At 33.3% G+C, this 16,407-nt stretch overlaps 1 protein-coding gene across 1 annotated transcript; it reads right to left on the reverse strand.

The window, feature by feature from the left end:
• Positions 1–435: 435 nt before the first annotated feature.
• On the reverse strand, positions 436–2,147 carry LOC107890113 (U-box domain-containing protein 27). Its single transcript, XM_016814625.2, has one exon. It carries the CDS (start codon positions 1,856–1,858, stop codon positions 647–649), a length of 1,212 nt encoding a protein of 403 aa, XP_016670114.1. The 5' UTR covers positions 1,859–2,147; the 3' UTR covers positions 436–646.
• Positions 2,148–16,407: the final 14,260 nt, after the last annotated feature.

Raw genomic sequence — 16,407 nt, forward strand, 5'->3', positions numbered from 1 at the left:
TTGAAAAAATAAGAAATTTGAAATTTGAACTTTTAAAGTACAAGGACCAAATCTCAAATTCTATACTAGTACAAGTACTAAGAAGAAAAAGATAAGAATTTTTGGGAAATTTGCTAGTGTCTCCAAGCATCGAGTTGGTTCTTGTCAGCAAACAATTAGTGATGCAGAGGAAAACAAAGTCCCCATCAGCGATGGATCAGTAGTACTGTCCATTGACCATAAGTAGGCAAGAAGTGGGCAATGGCTCCACAAGTTGAAAGCTTCATTTCTAAAATTACAGCTATTTATGAGAAATTGAGTGAGCCCCTGCTTTGTCTTTTTGCAGTTCAAAATCAAATCAAAACAAAACCGTACCAGATTTCAAGAAACAGAACAAGCAAGCTAAGCAATCAAACAATGATATAGCCTACTATTTTTTTGCCAGTCCCAAAAACATTATAATGAGACACCAAGTTGTTTTTTTATTGTATTTCCTTTGCTTCATCCGACTACTCATGATAAACATTAAAAAAGCAAAAGATTTTGAAGGAAAAAAGAACTTTCTAACTAAAATCAAAATGAATTTCTGTTTCATGATTCAACTAACAAAATTTTCCTTTGATTTACAAACGTGGGGGGTTTTAAGAGAAAGCAGAAGGAAAATTACTCAAAAGGGCATAATATGGGTAGTCTTAGTATCATAACTTGATAAACAAGGCTTGGAATTAACCCCAAAAATCTTGAGCAAATCGGCAGACATTTGTCTAACCGCAGGAGAACAATTGCTTTGGATGAGCAACAAAATCTTGGTCATTCCATTGCCACTAACCACCGCTTCTAGCGCTTTCTCGTCTCTAAATAAATAGCAAACAATCCAGAGTATCGTCACTGCATGCTCTGTCGCTTTGCTCGATGCTTTCAACACTTTCTGCACAATCGCTTGTAACAGTATCGTATCATGCCATATCTCCACCCTCCCTTCTTTGCAAGATGATAAAGTTTCCAGCAGTTTTAATGATTTCTCGATTATCGAGGGGGTCATGTTCGGTTCGGATAAAAGGATCTTTAACTCCGGGATGGTTCGAGATTGAATTAGCTTTGCTTTTACTCTTTTGGGCATTGCGATTGATATCAAACAAGATAAGCTCGCTTCGATCAATCTTGGGTCCTTCTCTTTACTTAATGATTTTACCAATTCGAGTAATAATCCTTCTTTCTCGGCTATTTTCAGCTTGGATTCTCCATCGACCGCTAGGGACTCCAGTAATTGAACCGATTGGATTTGCGAATCTGAACTTCCTCGTTGTAGAATGACAAGGATCGTCGACAAGCAATTCGATTCCATCAACGGCTTCCTCTCCGAAATTTTACTTAGCATCAAATCCAAAATATGAACAACTTGTTCGATTAATTTGATGTCCGATTCTGCATTCCTCATAAAATCGAAAACCGCATTCAAAAACCCGTCCATTCTCGCCAGGAATTCGCGGTTCTCCTCTGATTCTCTCGCGAAACGAACGATCTTCGTTAACGCTGGAAAGCTATTGTTGTCGAGTTGTTTAACCAAATCTTTGACCTGATCGTGGGAAGGAAGGACAGCTGAGTTTGCCGCCAATTCGGCGTCGTGTTGACGGCGAGCGACTGAGTCAGACCAGATCTGAATGAGTCGTTGTAAATTACGGTTGGGAACGAATTCTTTGCTTTGAAGAACCTGCATCGTGGCCGGACAAGTGTTGTTGCCGCTATCTAGCCACCGCTGGATGCTGGTTCTGTCATACGTTACGCCAGTGCACAAGCTTACTGGTGATTTCATGACGTCCAACGATATCGGACATCGAAAAAAATTCGGAACCGTAATGCACAAATCGTCTCTTCGCATTTTTTTCCCCTTGTTTGGAAAGCGAGAAGGTGAAGGAAAATGAATATTTCAGATAGAAAGTGAAGAAAAAAAAAAGAAAGAGGAGTTGGAGATGAGAGAGAGAGGCCGAGGTTTAAAGAAAGAGAGAGAAATAGTCAAAGGATAACAGACGTCATCAATTTATCATTTTTAAAACAAATATTCGTTTTTTTTTTTCTTTTTATAGTTTTGCTTTTTTCAGTCGTTGGTCAAAGGAGCGTGAGGTTCTGGAGGTGGGGTATCTATAAGCGCGTGTAGTTCAGATTTTTGAGATTGAAATATATGCCATCGGATTAAATGTCAGAAATGATGATATAGATCACGAGATGAAAATGAACGGTAGAGATCAGATGCAGGATAAATAAATGCGTAGTTAGAGAATGACAACGTGGGAGGTTTAAAGGGTCAGAACCTACCGGAGGGTTCGGTTGGTCGGTCTTGATTGTATCATTTGGATCTTGAGACCAAAAAGATGTATCCAAATTTCTATTTAAAGGGTTAAAAATTTTGGTAAAAATTAGAAATTTTGATATAATGTTAATTTCTTTTATAATTTGAAATTTTTGATAAGTGTGCATCAAAATTTTATTTATGGGTGTTGATACAAAATACAATAAGATAGGAGACAGGGAAGAATAAGTGGTGGTGTTGTGAAGTTCGCTTCACTTAAAAAGACGAAGAATAAAAAAGCAAGTGAATGGTGCTTTAATAAAGTCTTTTTGAGAAAACTTATAAATCCAAGTTTGGGTTGTCCTTAAAATCAATTTTGCTTCATTTGATTTCTAAGGCTTTTTTCGTGTTTTTTCTTTAATCACTGCAAGCTTCTCTTTAGTTAAAGTTAAGGACTTTCTTGTGTTTGTTGTTAGGATTTCTATAGGTTTTTTTTTTCTTATTGTTTTTTATTACTATGAAAATTCACTCATGGCTAGGAATCAAAGAATCAGGTCTCAAAGGGGAGGAATATTTACTAAGGGTCATTCATCGAGGGGTAGGGGTAGATCCACTATAACACCCCAATATCAGACCCGATCGCAAGGTCCAAGCTATAGTATATCACATGTTACCGGAGTAACTATGTTACACCCCCTACCCGTATCCGTCGCCGAAATAGAGTACGAGACATTACCGAGGAGTACGCAATACTTACCGATAATTTAAATATATTTTCATAACAACTTGTCTTGATTTCATACTATTTCATATTTAAGCTTTATTCACCAAAGTATTTGAAATATCATCTTTATGCAAATAACACATATGAGGTACATAATTCCATAATTATGAATGAACACATTTATCAAACATATTCCACATTCATATATCAATGTCTCATATCTCCATATATCAATAACCGTCATTTTTCTTATTTTTCAGATAATTATGTATAACCATTCATAAGCATGCAATTCACTGTTTCTTCCTGTCAATCACAATTTCAAATGACAAATTCATGTGAATGAGCTCAACCTCATTAGGTGTTTAAATTCTGTCACTTTGATTCACATACTCATAATTTACTAACATATCCTGTGAAACACAATCTCTGAATGACAAAATCACATAATTGAGCTCAATAATAATAATGATAACATTACTTACATTTTTTTCCACACGTTACATTTACGACTTACCAACTTGCCCATTTAAGGAACGGCTTACAGATTTAAGTATATCGTGATCTGAAGCCCGAAGTCTAGCTGAAGCACATAAGTGCTACACGGAAGCCCGAAGGCTAACTGAAGCACACAAGTGCTAAACGGAAGCCCGAAGGCTAACTAAAGCACACAAGTGCTAAACGGAAGCCCGAAGGCTAACTGAAGCTTATCAAAGCCGAACTGAAACCCAAAAGTGTTAACTGAAACTCATATGAGTTAACGAAAGCTCGTAAGAGCTAAACGGAAAGCAAACACGAGAATTTGCAACAAATGCTGAATATCGGTTTACTTGGGTAATTTACCGTCAATTCATCTTTTTTACTGAAAGATCGTACTCATTTCCTGTGTTCCATTCCTCCAAAATACTCAGTTCAATTTCATAACTTTTGTACATAATTTACTTATTTTCAACAATTAACATACATAAATATTAATCACCATTCATAAAATAATATTGAAATTTAATAATATTAACAAATGGTCACTATAATTTAGTTATATAAACTCATAAGTTCGAATTTTGTATTATAGCGATAATCATAATTTCATAATAATTATTCCAAATAAAACATTATACCATTTCTAATTCAACATTTATCGATTATAATCGGGCACGTGATCAATTTATACACAAGTCATTCATACATATATGTATATTTTCCTCCTCCTCCTCCTCCTCTCCATCCACATCCTTTGTTTAAATAACACACTTGTAGGTAACATTATCCATAATTTTCACTATCTACTTATGTGAATATTCAAGCTATTCATCTGTGTCATAGTCACTAAATTATTTTTATCTTGAGCTACAGAAATCCAAATTAAGATCCGCTAATTTTCCCTGAAACTAGACTCACATATCTACTTATCATAAAATTTTCAGAATTTTTGGTTTAACCAATAAGTACAGTTTATTCTTTAAAATCACCCCTGTTCTGCCGTATGATAGTTTCGACCCTTCTTCACTAAAAATTAATTATCTCATCATACAGGATTCGAATGATATTCTCGTTTGTTTCTCTTGAAAATAGACTCATTCAGGATTCTAAACATATAAATTTAAGCCTATTATTATTTTTCTCCATATTTTGATGATTTTCTAAAGTCAGAATAGGGGAACCCAAAATCATTCTGACACTGTCTTACAAAACTTATTATATCTCAAGATTTACAATTTCATTGCTTACACCGTTTTTCTATAAGAAACTAGATTCAATAAGCTTTAATTTCGTATTTTATTCATCCTCTAATTCGATTTCTACAATTTTTTGGTGATTTTTCAAAGTTAGACTATTGCTGATGTCCAAAACTGTTTTAGTGCAAAATGTTGATTTTCATTTTGCCCTAAATTTCACAGTTCATACAATTCAGTCCTTGGTCAATTAACCCCCCAATTAAGCTAATTTTCTCAATTAATACTTTTCTTAGACATTATAAGTTATTTCATAACTATTGAAATTCAGAATTTCCACATAAAACTCTAACTTCAAACTCTTTTACAATTTAGGTCCCAAACATTCACTTTCTATTCAATTCTTTCAATAAAATCAGCATATAAACAATTTAAATCTCTAACTCCATGCCAAATCATCATATACTTCCAGCACATATTCATAGCAACTTTCAATTTCTTTCATAGAATCAAAAACTAATGAATTCAACAAGTGGACCTAGTTGTAAAAGTCACAAAAATACAAAAATTTCAAGAAATAATCAAGAATTGAACTTACTTGCAGTAAAAATATGAAAAACCAGCTTAAGGGAACTCTTCCATGGTGTTTTTGCTGATGTGATTGCAGAAAAATAAAGAGAAATCTAGATAATTCTACTTTAGTCCTAGCTTTATTAAGTAAATTTTGCAATTTTCCAATTTTGCCCTTAATTATCCTTATTTTCTTGCTGATTTCATGCCCTTGCCGTCCAGCCCAAATAGACCTTAGGTCTATTTGCTTTTTAAACCCTCTTTCCAGCCCAAATAGACCTTGGGTCTATTTGCTTTTTAAACCCTCTTTCTTTTATCATTTAAGCTATTTAAATCATTTCCTACAATTTTGCATTTGATACAATTTAGTCTTTTTTGTTCAATTAGCTATCAGTACTTTAAAATTTCTTGACAAAACTTTAATACTAACTTATTAACACTCCATAAATATTTATAAAAATATTTATGGCTCGATTTAAAATTCTCCAGGTCTCGATACCTCATTTTCGATTCTAATTATTTTAATATATATTTTTTAGTACACTATTCATTATTTCAAAAATTTTTCCTAACTTCACATTTAACTTATACTCACTAAATTAATAATATTTCCTACTCATTTGTCAGATTTAGTGGTCTCGAATCACTGTTTCGACACCACTGAAAATTAGGCTGTTACAAACTACGATCAATTCATGATTAAATTATGCAATTTAATGCTAGAATTAAACAATTATATATATATACTCAACATGAAATGTAATCATTCTCGGGTTTTATTCAACTTACTGAAACTCTAAAGTTTAAATGAAATCAATAAAGGACTAAAATGAAAAGTTTCAAAAGTACGAGCATTGCATAGCAATTTAATAACTAAATTCAACTAAATCATACATTTAATAAAGGATGGAATCATTTACAGGTTTTGCACGAACTTACGTAAGCTCAAAAGCTAACCCGAAGAAGTGATAGAACCTAATTGAAAAGATTTCTAAATAAGGAATCGTCATCGTGACGTCCTTCACCTCACGTCGAGACTACGACAAACAAATTGTCATGTCTAGATGACAGGCCAACCGATGTTTCAACGTCACCTACTGTAATGGCCTTGTCGAGACGACAGATCTCTCATTGCACTGTGACCTTACAAACTATTTCTTATCCTGACGACCAACCCTTGGCGTCGCAACGTGACCTTTTCACCGTGACAAAGTCTCTTTGTTTCTGTTATTTTCATTTCTCAAATTTGCAAAATTCATCACTAGTTAAAAACCTATTCTAAGCTTTTTCAACCTAAATAATGACTTAAAACTTCACTTATTCACATCATCTCACTTCATTCATAATCATCAAACTATATCAAAGCAAGTTTAAATACATATCATTCAACCATATCATCTTTTTACCCTACTTACCTACTCAAAATGCCTCAAAACACCAAGCATAGCAATTCAAACATCCATTCAACCAATTACTTCAAAACAATCAATTAACAAAAAAAATAAGTACTTACTAACATTTTCAAATCAAAACCTACTCTTATAATGTAATGAACCGAAAGTTACGATATCGGAAATTGAGTCTTGAGTACTGTTTCCGTGAAATTAATTCATGAATATTTATTAGAAATATTTATGAATTATAGTTAAATGGTTATTTAGTGTTTAATTAAGTGAAGTAGCTTGAATTTAGTTTAAAGGGCTAAATTGCATATGGTATAAAAGTTTAATTATAGATTAAAGATTAGTAAAGGGACTAATCTAGCAATTAGACCCTAAGTGCCATGTATGTGAATGTATGATATAACATGTGTAATAGTTGGTAAAGATATTAAATGTGTTAAAGTAGTTTTTCTTATAGATTAAGTTATTTTATTAGAATAATATTATATTATTAATATTATTATATTGAATATAGATTAATGAGTAAGTTAAAAAAAGAAAGAAAGAAAGAAAGAAAGATAGAAAGAGTTACAGAGAGTAAACGTGAGAAAGAAAGAAAGAAAGAAAGAAAGAAATAGAAAAGGGAAATTTGAGGATTAAGGTCCTAAAGCTTGATTGGTAAGATGTTTTAGCTTATTTTCTTATAATTTTTATGTTTATGGATGCCTAATTCAAAGTTCTACATGTATGAGGTTAAAATGAAGAAAAATAGAAAATTTTTAGATATTGATTTAGTTGAATAAATTGAGGTTTTATGGGTTAAATTGATAGAAATTGAAGTTAGAAGTGAAAATTGAGTGATTTATTAAAAGAATTCTAAGTTAGGTTTAAATAGGGATTAAGTTTAATAGAGCTCAAAATTTATGTTTTATAATGAATTTTATGAGTTAGAAATTGTTAATGAGTTGATTAAAAGAGAATATGAAGCTTAAGTTAAAGAAAAAGATTAGTAATGGAAAAAGGACGAAATTGAAATTTTTATAAAAGTTTGATAGAAAGTGAAAATGTGTTTTATGAATTAGTATATTGATGATTTTTAATTGTATGATTGTTAGTAGCAAACGTAGCACCGAATACATCATCAAAGAAGGGAAAAGAGAAAGTGAACGAAGATATCGATTAAATTCGATAAATAGTGGTTTGTATTTCTATAAACCGAGCTTAATCGTTATTGCTATATTTGATATTTATATTGTATGAAAATGTGAATGAGGTAAGTATTTTTACCATATTGAAATGAATGTGATTTTGAATACTCTATTAACAGTGTTGGGCTAGTCGGATATAGTTGACATGTCATAGGAATTGGAAGTATTGGGATATTCCGACATTGAGTCGATGAGACACTATGTGTCGACTACTGTTAAAGTTCCGGATTTGTTCCGATGAAGTACTTTGTGTACTATAATGTTAAAGCTCCGGATTTGTTCCGATGAAGCACTATATGCTTATCCCGGAGTGTGGGTTGGATCCGTGTATCCGTTAGTGTCCGAGTTATGTTAATAAGGGTAAATAAAGTAAAGATTATTAAAGTACTGATTGATATTGAATAATAGCAATAATGTGTTTGAATTACCATGTTTTAAAGTTGATTAAGCTATTGTTTATAGAAATACCACTGAGAGTATTCTCAGCGTACGGTTTGTTTCCGCGCGCAGGCTAGGTACGAAAATATAAGGACTCAGCATACAAGCCGATCCCCAAACTCAAATTGGTAAAGTTTCTATCTTTTTGGAAAATGGCATTGTACCTAGGATGTCTTTTGGTCATTTTGAAAGTATCTAAGTTGTTAAGTGATATTTTGGTATGTTTTGTAAATGTTACCAAAACCTTAAGTATGGTATGTTTTGATATGTTAGTGAAGAGTAATAAGAGGAAGTGTTGGTAAATATTGTAGAGAGAAGAAATGAATATGTTATAAACTTAGTTATCAACATTTTATACTAAAACAGATTTGGACAGTAACAGTAGTCCAACTTTGAAAATATACCAAAAATAGTATAAAGTGAATTAGATGATGAATAAAATATTTAATTGAAGCTTAATGAATATATTTTTATATGGAAGAAACAAAATAGGTAAAAAGTTGTATTTTATGAGATATTTATGTTTTGGTGAAATAGGGTTAGAGCAATTTCTGGATTCCCTATTTTGACTTTAGAAATTCACCATAAATTGTGTATTAAGAATTAGGACTCAAAATTTATATGTATGGATTCCTTATTGAGTATATTTTTAATAGAAACAAATTGCATAGTCATTGGATTTCTGTACAGGAAGAAATTTGATTCATAGTGCACAAGGGTCAGAGTAGCCGAACCCTGAAATAGGGGAGACTTTTTCTAATAAAATGTACTAATTGACCTGACCAAAAATTCTAGAAAAAAATTAGTAAGTAGATATATGAGTCTAGTTTCAGGAAAAATTTATGGAATTGGATTTTGAGTTTTGTAACTCGAGATATGATTTTTTTAGCGACCGTGACGCAGATGGATAGTTTACTACGAAAACTGTTTAAGTGCTAAGATAAGTTTTGTAATGTCTCCTGCTTGACTCCGGCAACATTCTCGGGTAGGGGGACGTTACAATATTGATTGATATCAGAGCTAATTAGGTTTAGTCAGTTCTAGGACTAAATCGAATATCAATGGGAATCTAGAGGTACATGCCATTACTGAGTCAAATTTGAGTTGGGATTGGATGCTGATATGTTTGTTGAATATTTTTGTTTTATAGCATTAAGAATGTCTGATAAAAGCATTGAGGATACTGATCAAGAGATGTATAGTGAAGATGATGAACCGTATAATGTGAATGAATCGGAGTCTGCAACTCCAAGTGTGAATCCAGTAGGAAATCAACCGAATGTTGGAAGTGATAATACTGAAGTCTTTAGAATAATCGCTGATGCCCTTCAAATAGCGGTAGGAACTATGCTTGCTACGTCCTCTATCCCTACTACCCGAAGAGCTCCAATTAAAGAATTGAGAAAATATGGAGCTACATAATTTTTGGGTGCAAAAGGAATTGATTCGACTACTGCTGAAAATTGGTTAAAGACTACAAAGAGAGTTCTGAAGCAACTTGAATGTACACCACAAGAAAGCTTAGTGTGTGTTGTCCCATTACTGCAAGAGGAAGCTTTAGTATGGTGGGAATCAGTGATTCAGAATGTACTTGAGGAATAGATAAGTTGGGACTTCTTTCAAAAAGAGTTTCAAAATAAGTATTTGGGAGAAATGTACATAGAAGACAAAAGACAAGAGTTCTTAACACTGAAACAAGGGGAGATGCTTATAGTGGATTATGAACGAGAATTTCTGAGATTGAGCAGATATGCCACTGAGTTTGTACTGACTGAAGCCGACCGATGTAAAAGATTTTTAAGAGGATTACGTGATGAATTTAGACTACAGTTGATGCCTCTTAGAATCACTGAGTTTGCGGATTTAATGGAAAGAGCTAAGATGATTGAACAAATTCTCGAAGGGATAAAAAGTCTGAAGTTGCTCGTTCGACTGAAAAACGTCCTGGAATGGTTAGTTCAAGTCTGCAGCCTAAGCGGTCAAAGGAATCACGAGGTAATTGGAGATTTAGTTCTCGATCGGAAAGAAGTGATCGAGGTCGGAAAAGACTGACTACTGTGTCTACTGGCAGTATCCGAAGTCTAGTTCAGAATACTAAAATTCCAATATGTAAGCATTGTGGAAACCGACACAAAGAGGAATGTAGAAAGTTGACTGGAGGTTGTTTCCGTTGTGGAGTTACCAATCACTTTATTAAAGATTGCCCAAAGATATCTGGAACAACACCGATAGTAGTGCAAAAATCTGAATTTGCTTCCAGAGGCCGGGGATCAGGCCGAAGTAGTTCGTTTGCTAGAGGTGGTACTAGAAGAACTAGTGAGAGTGCTACACAACAATCTGAAGCTAGAGCTCCAGCTCGAGCGTATGTTGTGAGGACTCGAGAAGAGAAAGATGCTCACGATGTGGTGACAGGTATATTCTTATTGAATTCAGCACCCGTTTATGCTTTAATAGACCCTGGGTCATCACATTCATATGTCAATACGAAAGTAGTTGAGACAAAAACATTAGAGTCTGAATTGTCTAAAGTTATGATAGAAGTGTCTAGTCCACTGGGACAAACTACTTTAGTGAACTATATATGTCGAAGATGTTCGTTAATGATTCAAGATAGAATATTCCCTGTTGATCTGTTGATTATGCCATTTGGCGACTTTGATGTTATTTTGGGAATGGACTGGTTATCAGAACATGGAGTGATTTTAGACTATTATAAGAAGAAGTTTATTGTTTAGAATGAAAGTGAAGATACGATTGAAGTAAATGGTATTCGGACTAGTGGATCAATTCGTATTGTTTCGACCATTAAAGCTAGCAAGCTTCTTCATCTAGGTTGTAATGCTTTCTTAGCATATGTGATTAATTCGGATTCAGTTGAAAGTCAGTGTAGTAAAATTCGGACTGTATGTGAATTTTCTGATGTATTCCCTGAGAAATTACCTGGATTACCCCCTGATCGAGAGGTAGAATTTGTGATTGAAGTCTACCCAGGTACAGATCCGGTATCGATACCTCCGTACCGTATGGCACCTACTGAGCTAAAGGAATTAAAAGTACAGTTGCAAGACTTATTGGACAGAGGTTTTATACGACCTAGTACATCACCATGGGGAGCTCCAATGTTATTTGTTAAGAAGAAAGATGGGTCGATGCGGTTGTGCATTGATTATCGACAACTCAACAAATTGACTGTCAAGAACAAGTATCCACTTCCCCGAATAGATGATTTGTTTGATCAACTGAAAGGAGCTTCCGTATTTTCAAAGATTGATCTGAGGTCGGGATACTATCATTTGAAAGTAAAAGAGTGCGACATATTGAAGACGGCATTCCGTACGAGGTATGGGTATTATGAATTCTTAGTAATGCCATTTGGACTGAAAAATACCCCTACTGCTTTTATGGATCTTATGAATCAGATGTTTCAGCCATACTTGGATCAATTCGTAATAGTTTTTATCGATGATATTTTGGTGTATTCCAAGTCAGAAAAAGACCATGAGCAACATCTCCGTATTATTTTGTAAATACTACGAGAAAAGCAATTGTATGGAAAATTGAGCAAGTGTGAATTCTGGTTATCAGAAGCTGTGTTTCTTGGTCATGTCGTATCAGCGGATGGAATTAGAGTGGATCCAAAGAAGATTGAAGCAGTTATTCTGTGGAAAGTTCCTAAGAATGTATCAGAGGTACGAAGTTTTCTCGGATTGGCTGGTTACTATCGAAGATTCGTCAACGGATTTTCAAATATAACCTTACCGATGACCAAGCTACTACAGAAGAATATTCCATTTGTTTGGAATGAGCAATGTCAAAAAAGTTTTGAAGCATTAAAATGAATGTTAACAGAGGCACCGGTGTTGACTTTACCAGAATCAGAAAGAGATTTTGTAGTGTACAGTGATGCTTCATTGAGTAGACTGGGATGTGTACTGATGCAGAACGAGAAAGTCATTGCTTATGCTTCACGGCAACTGAAACCGCATGAACGCAACTATCCAACTCATGATTTAGAATTAGCAGCTGTAATTTTTGCCTTGAAGATTTGGAGGCACTATCTTTATGGTGAAAAGTGCTATGTTTATACGGATCATAAAAGTTTGAAGTATCTGCTTTCACAAAAAGAATTAAATCTGAGACAAAGGCGTTGGATAGAGCTTCTGAAAGACTATGATTGTGTCATAGACTATCATCCAGGGAAGGCTAATGTAGTAGCCGATGCACTGAGTAGAAAAGCTGCGGTTGAATTACGAGCAATGTTTGCACAACTTAGTATCACTGAAGATGGAAGTTTTTTGACTGAATTAAGAATAAAGCCAATAATGTTTGATCGAATCAGATCAGCACAGTTAGAAGATGATAAGTTGTTAAAGAAAAGAGAGATGATTCAGAATGGTACAACAGAAAATTTTAGCATTGATGGAAATGGTTATCTAAAATTTTAGAATCGACTTTGCATTCCGGATAATTCTGAGTTGAAAGAGTTAATTCTTCGAGAAGCTCATAATAGTTCATTTGCATTTCATCCTGGAGGTATAAAAATGTATCGTGATTTGCGTGAATTGTATTGGTGGTCGAGAATGAAAATGGATATAACTGAATATGTGGCAAAGTGTTTGACTTGTCAACGAGTGAAGGCAGAACATCAAGTTCCATCAGGATTACTTCAACCTATCAATATTCCTGAATGGAAATGGGACCGAATAACGATGGACTTTGTGACGGGATTACTGATGTCTACAAGTAAAAAGAATGCTATTTGGGTAATAGTTGATCGGCTTACGAAGTCAGCTCATTTCTTAGCTGTGAGAACCGATTGGTCGTTAAAGAAACTTGCTGAGGTTTATGTTCGGGAAATCATTAGATTACATGGTATTCCAAAATCAATAATTTCTGACAGAGATCCAAGGTTTACGTCAAGGTTTTGGAAGCAATTACATGAATCTTTCGTTACTCGACTTCACTTTAGTACAGCTTTTCATCCACAGACTGATGGTCAATCTGAACGGGTAATACAAATTTTAGAAGATATGCTTCGAGCCTGTATGATTGATTTTGAGTCTAACTGGGAATATTATTTGTCATTAGCCGAATTTGTATATAATAATAGTTTCCAGTCAAGTATACAGATGGTACCGTATGAGGCTTTGTATGGACAAAGATGCCGATCACCCATATGTTGGACAGAACTAAATGAGAAGAAGATGATTGGACCTGAATTGGTTCAAGAAACGGAAAGTACAGTTAAGAAAATTCGAGAAAGATTGAAAACTGCTTTTGATAGACAGAAATTGTATGCAGATTTGAAACGACGGGATATTGAATACTCAGTCGGGGATAAAGTATTTTTAAAGGTTTCACCTTGGAAGAAAATTCTAAGATTTGGTCAAAAAGGAAAATTAAGTCCTCGTTTTATTGGGCCTTACGAAGTTATTGAGAGAATTGGACCAGTTGAAAATTCTAACTTATCGTATGAAGAAGAACCAGTTGAGATTCTAGCACGAGAGGTAAAAGAATTACGTAATAAACGTATTCCTTTAATAAAAGTGCTATGGCGAAGTCACAGTGTTGAAGAAGCTACATGGGAACCAGAAGAAACGATGAGATCTCAATAGCCACATCTCTTTTCAGGTAAATTTCGAGGACGAAATTTATTAAAGAGGAGAGAATTGTAATGAACTGAAAGTTACGGTATCGGAAATTGAGTCTTGAGTACTGTTTCCGTGAAATTAATTCATGAATATTTATTAGAAATATTTATGAATTATAGTTGAATGGTTATTTAGTGTTTAATTAAGTGAAGTAGCTTGAATTTAGTTTAAAGGACTAAATTGCATACGGTATAAAAATTTAATTATAGATTAAAGGTTAGTAAAGGGACTAATCTAGCAATTAGACCCTAAGTGCCATGTGTGTGAATGTATGATATAACATGTGTAATAGTTGGTAAAGATATTAAATGTGTTAAAGTAGTTTTTCTTATAGATTAAGTTATTTTATTAGAATAATATTATATTATTAATATTATTATATTGAATATAGATTAATGAGTAAGTTAAAAAAAGAAAGAAAGAAAGAAAGAAAGATAGAAAGAGTTACAGAGAGCAAACGTGAGAAAGAAAGAAAGAAAGAAAGAAATAGAAAAGGGAAATTTGAGGATTAAGGCCCTAAAGCTTGATTGGTAAGATGTTTTAGCTTATTTTCTTATAATTCTTATGTTTATGGATGCCTAATTCAAAGTACTACATGTATGAGGTTAAAATGAAGAAAAATAGAAAATTTTTAGATATTGATTTAGTTCAATAAATTGAGGTTTTATGGGTTAAATTGACAGAAATTGAAGTTAGAAGTGAAAATTGAGTGATTTATTAAAAGAATTCTAAGTTAGGTTTAAATAGGGATTAAGTTGAATAGAGCTCAAAATTTATGTTTTATAATGAAATTTATGAGTTAGAAATTGTTAATGAGTTGATTAAAAGAGAATATGAAGCTTAAGTTAAAGAAAAAAGATTAGTAATGGAAAAAGGACGAAATTGAAATTTTTATAAAAGTTTGATAGAAAGTGAAAATGTGTTTTATGAATTAGTATATTGATGATTTTTAATTGTATGATTGTTAGTAGCAAACGTAGCACCGGATACGTCATCAAAGAAGGGAAAAGAGAAAGTGAACGAAGATATCGATTAAATTCGATAAATAGTGGTTTGTATTTCTATAAACCGAGCTTAATCGTTATTGCTATATTTGATATTTATATTGTATGAAAATGTGAATGAGGTAAGTATTTTTACCATATTGAAATGAATGTGATTTTGAATACCCTATTAACAGTGTTGGGCTAGTCGGATATAGTTGACATGTCATAGGAATTGGAAGTATTGGGATATTCCGACATTGAGTCGATGAGACACTATGTGTCGACTACTGTTAAAGTTCCGGATTTGTTCCGATGAAGTACTTTGTGTACTATAATGCTAAAGTTCTGAATTTGTTCCGATGAAGCACTATATGTTTATCCCGGAGTGTGGGTTGGATCCGTGTATCTGTTAGTGTCCGAGTTATGTTAATAAGGGTAAATAAAGTAAAGATTATTAAAATACTGATTGATATTGAATAATAGCAATAATGTGTTTGAATTACCATGTTTTAAAGTTGATTAAGCTATTGTTTATAGAAATACCACTGAGAGTATTCTCAGCGTACGGTTTGTTTCCGTGCGCAGGCTAGGTACGAAAGTATAAGGACTCAGCATACAAGCCGATCCCCGAACTCAAATTGGTGAAATTTCTATCTTTTTGGAAAATGGCATTGTACCTAGGATGTCTTTTGGTCATTTTGAAAGTATCTAAGTTGTTAAGTGATATTTTGGTATGTTTTGTAAATGTTACCAAAACCTTAAGTATGGTATGTTTTGATATGTTAGTGAAGAGTAATAAGAGGAAGTGTTGGTAAATATTGTAGAGAGAAGAAATGAAGATGTTATAAACTTAGTTATCAACATTTTATACTAAAACAGATTTGGACAGTAACAGTAGTCCAACTTTGAAAATATACCAAAAATAGTATAAAGTGAATTAGATGATGAATAAAATATTTAATTGAATCTTAATGAATATATTTTTATATGGAAGAAACAAAATAGGTAAAGAGTTGTATTTTATGAGATATTTACGTTTTGGTGAAACAGGGTTAGAGGAATTTCTGGATTCCCTATTTTGAATTTAGAAATTCACCATAAATTGTGTATTAAGAATTAGGACTCAAAATTTATATGTATGGATTCCTTATTGAGTATATTTTTAATTGAAACAAATGGCATAGTCATTGAATTTCTGTATAGGAAGAAATTTGATTCGTAGTGCACAAGGGTCAGAGTAGCCGAACCCTGAAATAGGGGAGAATTTTTCTAATAAACTGTACTAATTGGCCTGACCAAAAATTCTAGAAAAAAATTAGTAAGTAGATATATGAGTCTAGTTTCAGTTAAAATTTACAGAATTAGATTTTGAGTTTCGTAACTCGAGATATGATTTTTTTAGCGACCGTGACGCAGATGGATAGTTTACTACGAAAACTGTTTAAGTGCTAAGATAAGTTTTGTAATGTCTCCTGCTTGACTCCAGCAACGGTCTCGGGTAGGGGGACA

Source organism: Gossypium hirsutum, chromosome A11 (genome assembly GCF_007990345.1).
Source record: "Gossypium hirsutum isolate 1008001.06 chromosome A11, Gossypium_hirsutum_v2.1, whole genome shotgun sequence".
NCBI lineage: Eukaryota > Viridiplantae > Streptophyta > Magnoliopsida > Malvales > Malvaceae > Gossypium > Gossypium hirsutum.